Source organism: Nestor notabilis, unplaced genomic scaffold, assembly GCF_000696875.1.
Source record: "Nestor notabilis isolate BGI_N333 unplaced genomic scaffold, ASM69687v1 scaffold5402, whole genome shotgun sequence".
Classification (NCBI taxonomy): domain Eukaryota; kingdom Metazoa; phylum Chordata; class Aves; order Psittaciformes; family Psittacidae; genus Nestor; species Nestor notabilis.
Window position 1 is genome coordinate 13,391 of NW_009919543.1, and position 10,367 is coordinate 23,757.

General features: G+C 45.5%; 1 protein-coding gene across 1 annotated transcript in view; it reads left to right on the plus strand.

The window, feature by feature from the left end:
* Positions 1–857: 857 nt before the first annotated feature.
* Positions 858–10,367, plus strand: part of LOC104402400 (mitogen-activated protein kinase kinase kinase 3-like) — a gene marked incomplete at its 3' end in the record, with an annotated part of 50,200 nt that continues 40,690 nt past the window's right edge. The window contains exon 1 of the mRNA XM_010010271.1: positions 858–941. Within this exon, the coding sequence (XP_010008573.1) occupies positions 938–941 (4 nt within the window). The remainder of the gene's footprint in view (positions 942–10,367) is intronic.

The following is a 10,367-nucleotide window of genomic DNA, read 5'->3' on the forward strand; positions in this document are numbered from 1 at the left end:
TTTATGTGAGTTATGCCTTTGTCCAGTCTAAAATGAAGTTTTTCACAAGTGAGCGGGACTGGCTCCAGCAGGCTCAGGTTTACACCCTAAGTTTCTTGGTGAGAATAAACAAAACCAAAACAAATCCCTGCTGGGCACAGGCTGCTAAATGCAGGATGCCAGGTAACTGAGCCCACTATTGTGTTGGTTTTGGGCAGGTTAATGGATAGCCATGAGTAGCACTTGGCAACAGGCAGAAACTCCGAGGGCTGTTGGGGACATGCCTGCCGTGAGGGTTGTATGGGACATACACTGCTGCTTAGAGATGCCTACACTAGGGGTTTTTTTTTCCCCATACGGTCTAAGGAAAGCTGGTCCAGCCTTGAGGAACCTTGATTGGAATTTGGAAGGCCTAAATTTAGGTTTCAGCTTTGATACAGGCTGCCTCTGGGACTGAACTTCCATGTCCTGCTGTCTGTCTGTTCCCCACGTTATCCCATAGGGATGCTGCAAAATGTAATGCATTAAAGAGGTGGCATTGCTTTAAGGTTAGTACATTTAAGTACATTAAATACTGTAAAAATACATTAAAAGTATAATGTATTAAAGATGGTCTGCTCTTAACAAAAGGAGACCTATGGCACGAGTGTAAGTTGTTTACTCCAAGATTTTAAAACCACAAAGGTACTGGGTTCATAGTGCGTTATCTTTGGGGTGTGTAGAGAAGGGCAGACTCGTGGCCTCTGTTCCTAACTAAAAAGCTGTCCTCTTTCTTCCAGCCCAGGTGATGGTGGAGAAATGCTTTGTGAAAAGTGATCCTGTTCTGTCTTTGTCTCCATGTCAAAATTAATCTCTAACCTTTGTGTATGTTTGTTATTACAGGGTAGATGCTTGAGAGTGGAGGATAAGGTACAAGTCTCTGGGACCAGTGGAATGGAGGCCTGATGTAGATGGAAAGATGGGTAAGAACTGGATTCCTGTGAAGCAACTGATTTTCCCTGCAGCCTGCTAATTTTTGTTGGGTCTACCAAGCATAACAACAGATTGAGAAACATTGCCAAGATGGTCTGGCTGGGTATTACATTGTATTCTATTTTTCTTTTTTTTTTTTTTTTTTGCCTTTTAGTAGTGCCAAAATTGGACAAATTCTTTTCTTATTGTCAAGGTGGTTTGGTGGGTCACGTTCTAGGTGGAGCCTCTTCCCAAGTCTGCCTTGTATTTCTGGGTAGAGCATCTTCATTCCCTGTATCTCTTCTCCCAAGGAAGCTTCTGTTTCAAACAAAGCCTGAGTGTGTTGCTTGTCTAATGGGTGATGTGGATGACTTGCACATTGTCCCTCTTGCAGTGGAATAGTTGTGTATCAGGTGCTCTGTGGCAGTGAGGGAGACTTTCAAAAGAAAGTGGAAATTACTTACGGTTCTGGAGGTACATAATGACCTTGATCTTATCTCTACTACTAAAAAAAAGTCCTAGATTTGGAGCACTTCCAAGTGCTGAACTCCCTTGTTTTTAGCATGTGAATAATCAGACTGGTGGTGTTCTCATATGAGCAGGTGGTAAGTGTGAAAGTCTCAGCCCACCTTCAGCTTCTCATGCCACTGGCCATCAAACTCACCACGTTACTTCTGCAGAATCATACCTTACTTGCCCGAAAATGTCCATGCTGTGCTGCTGTGCTACTGTGCTTGTAACCTGTCACATAGGTGGGTACAGCAGGAGCGTCTTCCTGGTGTCTTCCCATCCCCACTAAAGGACTTTCCAGGAGACACATGCCTTACTGACAGCAGCACTGCTGGGTTTGGGATTCAGCCAGTGTTTCATGCATTCATGAGCATGGCAGAGTGTGCGAAAGCTCTTTACAGAATGAACACTGACCACAAAACCAATTCCAAAGTGGTCTCAAGCCATTTTGCGAGCTAGTAGCAGTTCCAGCAACTGTAGGCTTTTCTGCTCCTTTAATTTTGCTGAAAAGAGAAAGCTCTGCAGATTGAAGAACAAGGTCAGGTTCTACCTCACATGGATGTCAGCGCTTGATGAACATGTGGAGCTAGTTGAGCTTGGATTGTCCTGTTTCCTTCACCAGAAGAAGCAGGTTTCAGAGGAGCCTAAATTTATCTTCTGAAATGGCTTCCTGACCTGGTGGCCCGAGAAAGGAGAAGAGCTCTTGGAGGAGTGCTGGTTGAAGCTGAGCATTTCACTTAAAAGTTGGCAGCATTGTCAATGCAGTATTATATTTATTTTTAAGAAGGAAAGTTCAGACTTGCTTTGAGCAGGGAATAAGTTGCTGGCTCCAGTCCAGCTCTCATCAGAGAGTCAATTTGTTGACACCTTTTACAAAAAGGTACAAATTGCACAAGGTACCTTCAAACTGTCAACTGTAAACATAATATGGATGCACTGGGGAAGCAGTAATCTGTGGGAGTACTGTAGTGAAGAGAGCACCTTTTTTCAAGGCTCTGTAACTGTGTTTTGGGAAGGTAGGCTGCATTAGTAGGAGTCGTGCAGATCTGCAGTCCTGCTTATACTTGTGTGTGAGCGGAGGGTGCTGTGCATGTCCCCTTCCCCAATTGTCCTTGCTCAGAGCATTGCTGTAGCTTGTCACTGACAACATCAATGCCTGTGTAGGGACCAGTTAGCTCTGCCAGGCTGCATTCAGAAAGGATCATGGTGTGGTCCTGAGTCTGGTCTCTGGATTGACTGTTGGGGCGAGATGAAGTGATGTGTATGTTGATCAGTGTTACCAAGTGGTCTTTGTTAAAGGATTTTCGCAACAACTTTGCTGGCATACAGAAAATTAGTCTAAATCTTGAGGGTTTTTTTTAAACACCCCACCACCACCCCTCCCCTTACGTGTGTGTTTGTTTCCTCTACGTATTGGGATAAGGGAGCGTTTTCAAGGAAAGAGCCGGCAATTTGCAGTTGTGTCATAGACTCAGTTCTGGTAGACCACAAAGGAGGTGTGTTAGATGAAGTGATCTCCATTCCAGGTCTGTCTTTCTTCCTGGGATTCTATTTATAGTTTGTGCAGTGTCTCAGAGTTCAGCATAGGTCTGTTTATTCCTGGACATGCTCTAGGGAAGCTGCAAGACCTTGTAGAGACTGCAGGAAGGGAAGTGGGGACTTCTGCTATCTCTGTGGGCTGCACCTCTGGTTTTGTAGTTTGGTTGTGTCATGCAGTGCAGTGGTGCTTGGACTAGCCCTCTGCAGCTCCTGGCATCCTGGTGCTGCAGATAGGCTGCTCTGCTGCTGCAGGTCCAAGACAACATCTGTACATGTGCCAACTTGTGGCCAGCCTGAGCAGAGGTCCTTGGCACTGGGTCATCTTATCTGGTGTGGACATGGCCATGACCGTGTCACTTAACCCTTATTAATTGTCCTGGTGCTGTTTGTGAAGGACTTGGACATACCTCTGCAGGATATATCAGAGGGCTTAATTTTGGAGGGAGGAGCAACTGGATATAGCATAGGATCTAGGGACAGAATTGTTCTGTTTTGCTTCATGCTTTGCTCTCCAATAAATCACTTGGGTTCCCATTTAGTGTTGTTCTAAAATGGGATGTCTCCACCTCTCTAACCTGTTCAGCGTATGTACATATAACTCAAAGGTTTAGGTCTTTAGTACTTTTTGGGGGCAAGTGTGACTTTTGTTTTAGCAGAAAGGTGATCTGAGGTGCGGGAGATGGGAGAATGATGCTTACTTCCAGTATTGTCTTGACAGAGTGTGCGTGTGTTTGGAGAAGATGACCACAGGCTGGGCTGGCAGAAGGCACAGCGGCTTGCTGAAGGAGGATGGGGTCTGTTTGCATGGCCATTTGCAATGGCTAAATGGCCATTTAACCCTTTCTGTGTTTTCTGGGGGGCTGTTGAAAAGAACTGCCCTGGTTGGTGGGGGAGAACAGGCCAAGTTTCCCTGTCTCCATTCTTATAGGCATTAATGTCTCAGCTCTCCCATGCCTTGTTTTCATAAATCCTCAATCTACAGCAGTGATTTTGCTCTTCACTTGCTCTTTGCTCTTAACTTACTTTGCTTGCTGAGAGCTATTAAAAAAATAATAATTCAGGTTGAATTGCAGCAGTTTATCTTATAATAAGGCACACCAGGCTTTCTAGTTCAGGATTTGTTATTTTTGAGGGGTGTCTGAGTTCAGAGGTCTCCATGTCTCCTCCCTTTCCTGTTACCATGCCTATTGCACCCAGGGCTCCTGTTTAGGGTCATGCCAGGTGCTTTGTGCACCTAAGGAATGTGGAACTAGACCTGCATTTCTGGATTTGGGATGTTGCATCTGTTGCTGCAGCAACGGATTAGGAGTTCATGGGCTCTGGCTGTGGCTTTGAGCACTGGAAGTAGCTGGGCTGGGAGGGAGAAAGAGGTCTTTATGAGCCCACAAATAACCTTCAGAGGTATCATCGGCAATCAGGGGAAATAAGTTGCCAGCTGTGTTTCTTGCTGGGTAAACAATTTTCTCCTTTCAAGTATGCTCCAGAGAGAGGTATGGGTTGTGCGAAGAGGTAACATCTTTCATTAGCCCGAACTGATAGAGGTGGAAAATAACAGACTGCCTTTTAGTTGCATAAGCCCTTTTTCAGAAGGAGCAAATTTTAAATTTAGCAGGAAAACAAGCTGGAAAAAATTGCCCCAGGCTTAATTATGTTAATCCCTTAAAGGAAAGGGTAGCTAGTGTCTGTGGACTAAAGGCCAGAGTTGGCAAAAAAGCTGTGAAAGTTTGTTGTGGGATGAGAGAAACCAGTACCTGGTACCTTCAAAGCAGTGAAGAGTTTTGCAAGCAGATACTGTGGGGGTAAAAAAGCATCATGCCATAAAACCAGAAAGCATTTTTATTTTATTTAATTTTATTTTACTTTTTAAATTTTTTTCTATTTTTTTTTTTTTTATTTCTTAGCAGAGCTACAAGCATACAAAACTTTCTCAAATGTGGGCTAATTTTTTCACAGCTCTCCCAGACTAACGTTAATCTGCAAAAGCAATTAAGAAATAACAGGTTTGAACAAGAGCAGTGTTAGGTTCATGGTTAGGCTCAGTGGGTCTTTTCCAACCTAAACGCTTCTATGATCCCAAGAGGCAGAGATGTAGCATGGCTTATCTTGCAGCATTCTGTGTTTTTATAGGGAAGCCCTGACTCTAGCTGCTGTATTCCTGTCTCTGCCTCCTGTCTTCCTCAGGGCGGAAATTGGGAGCCACCCAGTGTTGGAACCTGTTCAGGGCTGGGAAGCCTTTGGCAGCTGGAATGGTCAAGGCTGGGTTAAGTTTCTCTTTGGTGCTCTGTAGGGTAAATGCTTGCTCTTTGGCTAACAGACTTGCTTATTTAAGCTTTGCTCTGCTTTAGGTATCTTCATAAGCTTAAGTAGCAGGGTGCCAAGGTGCGTGCTCATTGTTCCCTGTACACCTCGAATGGGTTTGCAAACACCTCCACAGCCAAGTTTAGAGGTGCTTAGAGGCAAAGAGGCTAACCCAGTTACACCTTTATTAGCCAATAAAACACGTTGTGGCCCATGCTTTGGCACTGCATGCATGGGTATGGCCACGTTGCTCCCCCACAATGGCATGGCCTTATCTGCTTCCCTTATGGGGAGCAGCCTGGGGTAGAGGGGCTGACTTGGGGGGCCCTTGAGGTGGCATGGAGGAGGCAGGCAGCAAGCTGGCAATTAGCTATGGGAAGTCACAGGACAGGGCTTGGTGCTGGCCTTGCTTAGTTGACTAAGTGTAAAAATAGTCTAAGGAGCATATAGCTCATCAGAACTCCTCTTGTGAGTCCCAGCCCTGCGTGGTGTGCTCAGTACTGGAGACTGATTCAGGGCTAAGCAGCATGCTGCCACTCTTTTGGCAGCAAAATGGCACCTGCTGGGGGGACAGAGCAGCATTTGAGAGTGCCTTCGTGGAGAGACGGTGGGTGTGACTGGCACAACAGGGTCCTGTCCTGTCCAGCATCGTCTGGGGATGTGGCTGGGCCTCTGTATCCCACTGCGACCAGGGCTGCCATGGTGGCTCAGCCTGGGCTGACAGGGTGCGGGGTGGTCAGTAAGTGCAGGAGAAGCTCTGAAACCCTTTATACCACTAAAAACTGGTGTGGGGTTTTTTTCATCACTGAACCATTATATCTCCTGTTTTCCCCAACTCTGCCCTCCTCAGCAAATCTTCCCTGTCATCAAATGCCACCCAACTTTAACCCAGGTCTTTGCTCCATTAGCTGAGGAGGGTTGAAAGGTGTGTAGGGCCATGGCTGGAGCCCCCACAGGTTGTTACATGGCCCAGCAACACTGCTGCTGGAGGAGGAGTGCTATGAGAAGCAGTGAGGCTGAGCTTTGTGCCCAAATCCAGCTGTCAGGATACTGCATGGGCTGTATCTGGGGAATAATGGCTTCTGCAACACCCTTCACGTGTGCGGGGATGTATGGGGGACATGTGGTGCGGGTGTGCACAGGTATGGGACCATGGAGGAGGGCAGGGTGTTGCAGAGCATGGGAAGGCTCTGCTGGTGGCTCTGACACTGTGGAATTTTACTGCACGTGGTGCTGTCAGAGGGATGGCTATTTTGGGAATGGAGGGTTGTGGTGAACCACAGATGTAACCCGGCTTTCCCGCCTGGCTGAGCTAAACCAAACACCTTTTGGATCCAGAGTTCTTTTCCATTGCAAAAGACCCTGGTAAACCTCTGGGACAAGGCTACATCAGTATCATGCCGCAGCATTTTGTGTGTTCATCAAGTGAAGCTTCCTGTATGATTTGTGGCTTAACTGCTGAAACTTTCATGTAAGTGATGAAAATTGCCATTCAGTGCACTTCAAAAGTTTTGGTGTTTGCAAGGTACACATCACTATGTTTTAAGAGCACTGATGTCACCTTACCTAAGCTGAGGCGCAGTCCCAGTACTGTTACCTTTTGGTTTTCCCTGAAAAGCCCTGGAAAATCCCTCTGAGTTTTGGAAATTCAGAGGGCAGTTAAAATTCTTGCTTATAGTGTGCCCTGGATCCCAAATATCTTATGACATACTCATTTATTTGCCAGTTTATTCTCTTTTACTGTTATCAGTGTTCTTCTACACCTGTTAAAGAGCTCAGCCACTTACATTACATTGGAGGTGTTTGCTTGTTTCCATACATGAGTATTTTGGGGACTGCCTGGATCTTGTCATTCTGGTGGTCGGAATCATAGTGTCCCTTTTGCAAGGGGATATAAAGAGGAGGAATGGTTTTGATCTAAACAGGTTCTCTGATCTGTGGACTGTGCTAATTTACCAACAGTTCTATGGGTCATCAGGAATAGCATGGGGTAGAGGGGGAATAGGAGTCTGTGACTGTGATCTGTGGGTTTGGTTTTGCTTCCTTCCACAAAGCATTTACTGGTTATGCTATAAAAGCAAAATTCAAAATCTAAACCAATGTCATATATGGAGAGGATGCGTTTTCCATGGATTTGTCAGGTAAAGTACTAATAATCTTCTGTACCTATAAGATGGTGCACCCTTTAGCATCGTAATTCCCTAGTGAGGAGAAATGTGCTTTCAGGAAACCCCACAGCATTAGTTATCTGTGCGAATTTGCGACTCCCAAGCTTAAGATGTCAGTGAGCAAACTCCTGCCAAGAAATCCTGCGTATCAGAAGGGTCTCCCCTCACTTCCTCACGTATAATTGCTCTGTTCGACCTGCTGAGCTGCACCCTGCCCTGGAGTTGTACACAGGGTGACCTGGCCATCCCTTGGGTGGGGTTGCAGGAGGGTGAAGGACAGCAGGATCCAGCTGCCGGACAGCCTTTGCTGACTTGCACAGGGAACGTGCTCCTCTGGGGTGTCTGCTGCAGCGCACACTAATCTGGGCTGGGGGAGGGTAGTTGGATAGTTTTTTTTTCTTGTTATCAGATCTTGGACACTGCTCCAGACAGTGTCAAAATGATTTGTGTGTGTGGGATTAGTTTATGTAGAGGTTTATCTACATTTTTCATTAGGTGGATGCATGCAGCATACTGTTTTACCATAGGTCATTCACGGACAGCACTTCTAAGGGGGATACCTTGCAAAACAGTACTTGAACCTGTTTGTGAGTGTCTGTGTCCCTTCACTTGCTTAGGGCCTTTTGTTACAGCACAAGTCAGGCTCTCAAGCTTCAAGCTCACTGGTGTCCTTCTTGGTATTGACTGGGACAGTTACATGTGGCAGTGTTTACTTACCAATTGATCCTTTCTGCCATTTAGAATCATAGAATCATTTAGGTTGGAAAAGTCCCTTAAGATCATCAAGTCCACTCTGTCTTGGTACCTCTGCCTGTGGTATTGTGAATGGCCTGAATCCTAGTGGCAGTATTTGTCTGTTGATGGTATTTACAGGTACTGAAGAAACCCGTAAGTCCTGGATTTCTCTGTATCTCCAAGCTTTTTGTTTTGGGTTTTTTTGTTTGTTTGTTTGTTTGTTTTTCCCTCTCTGGCTTATAGAAGAAAGACAGCATTTGCCTTCACAAGCAAGTTCTTTGACACCTGCTTTCATGTAGGTTAGTGTCATCTAGTTCCCTGGACTAGGAAAGCAATGTCATGCTACTCCTGGCTGCAGACTTGGGTAGTCTTGAGCAAGACTTTTGTCTATCTCCAATTCTTGTCCCATTAAATGAGACTTAAAACCAGCTCGTTTTTTTTTCCCCCCGTCTGGCAGTTTGGATGACAGTCCATCAGGACAGCGACTGCCCTTTGCAGGCACTGAGTGATGCTGAGGTAGTGAGTCTTGGCTTTCAGCTGAGGTTCTCTTCAGAAAATGATAGATGTTGTATACCAGTTGATCCAAAAACTGTGTGTTTTCGAAAAGGAGAGAAAATGAAAGGCTGATGTCCTTTGCAGGCCAGAGTTAAGAGTGTCAGTGTCATAGCCATGTGGTTCCATACTTCTTTTCACTATGTTTTATTACCTTTCAATATTTTTGTCACTACGTGTTTAAGTCCTGGCCTTTTGAAAGGGCTTGTACTGAAGGTGGCAATGTTTCTGTGAGGCTTCCCACCATCTCTTCATCCCCTCTCAGCCTTCACAGAACTCGTCCCTGTGCGCGGGGATATCCCCAGCGGTTGCATCACCTTCTAGAGAGGTGGATGCTAGCAGTGGAGGGTGTTGCTGGAATTTACACAGGCACGGCAGCTGAACTGGGCTATCAACATCACAGTTGTGAAAAGCACAGGGGGCTCTTCAGTGACTACAAGTGGTCACGTCTGCAGTTTTATGCTGGATCCAAGCAGAAGCGTATGTGACAGTGTGTGGCCCTTTAGCTACATGCTCCAGCCTTGCTCAGTAGTGACTCAGAGGATAATATTTTTCCCTTCTGCAACACCCAGGATTTTTCCCCAACTTTTCCCAGCCCTAGCACTGACTGGTGTGTGCAAGGGGCCAAAATCAGATCTTGCCATGTTTTACAAGACTGTTTTACTTCTGCAGGCTTTTCTGTGCTCTTCATCCAGCTGGTGCTTTTTTATTTTCAGTGTTGATGGAAGCAGCTTCATGGAACTACCATAAGCTGCCTCTTAGTAATGACCTATTAGCGAAGCCAACAACAACAGCACTGTCTAGACCATCTGAACACAGCTAAATTATTCCTTTGTCCCTTCTTCGTTTGCTTTCTCTTCTGACTGTAGAATTGTTTTGGGTGGTCCTTTTTGACCTTCAAGCTTGCTATTTCTCCCTTGCTTTTTTTTTTTCTTCTTGTGCTGCAGTGGTGTACTAAGACTGAAACTCCAGGTTCCTCTCTCCTGCACACATGCTGGAGCCGAAGCCATATAGCAGCAGTGGAAATGTCTATCTGAAGGGCGGAGAGATGTGTCATCTTGTGGTTTTCTGATTTCACTTCATAGTGGATTTTGCTAAGTGTTGAATGCTCTGGGTTCACGTCGGTAGTGCCTGGGACTTGTGGGTCTTAATGTCTTACAGGACTGAAAATTCGAGAGAAGGAGGTATTTTGGTTTTGATGCAAAATCCTGCCAAAATGGATCAGTGTACTTTTATTAAAGTATAAAACCAACCCTCCCATGTCCACTGTAGCTCCATGGGTCATTGGTTCCTTGGAGTGCTCTTGGCTTACTTCTGTGTTCCTCTCCTCTTTGTGACTATGGATAGTTCCCCTCCCACCCCCAAAACCTTTGTGAAATTAGTATCTTTGAAACCTCTTATTATATTTGGTTGGAAGTAGTCCTTGGTTGGATGGGCTGGCAGTATGATTGAGTGAGTTTGTTGCCGGAAGCTGATTTAAAAAGCACAAAATTGGGGTGGTGCTGGTGGGAAGTAGGGAAGAAACAAGTTTCCTACTAAAGGAAATAGCTGGAAATAAAGAGCAGAAGATGGAAGAAAGTCACTCTGGGGACAAAGGGACAGTGCTAAATAACTGATTTTTACATTTTATTCCTG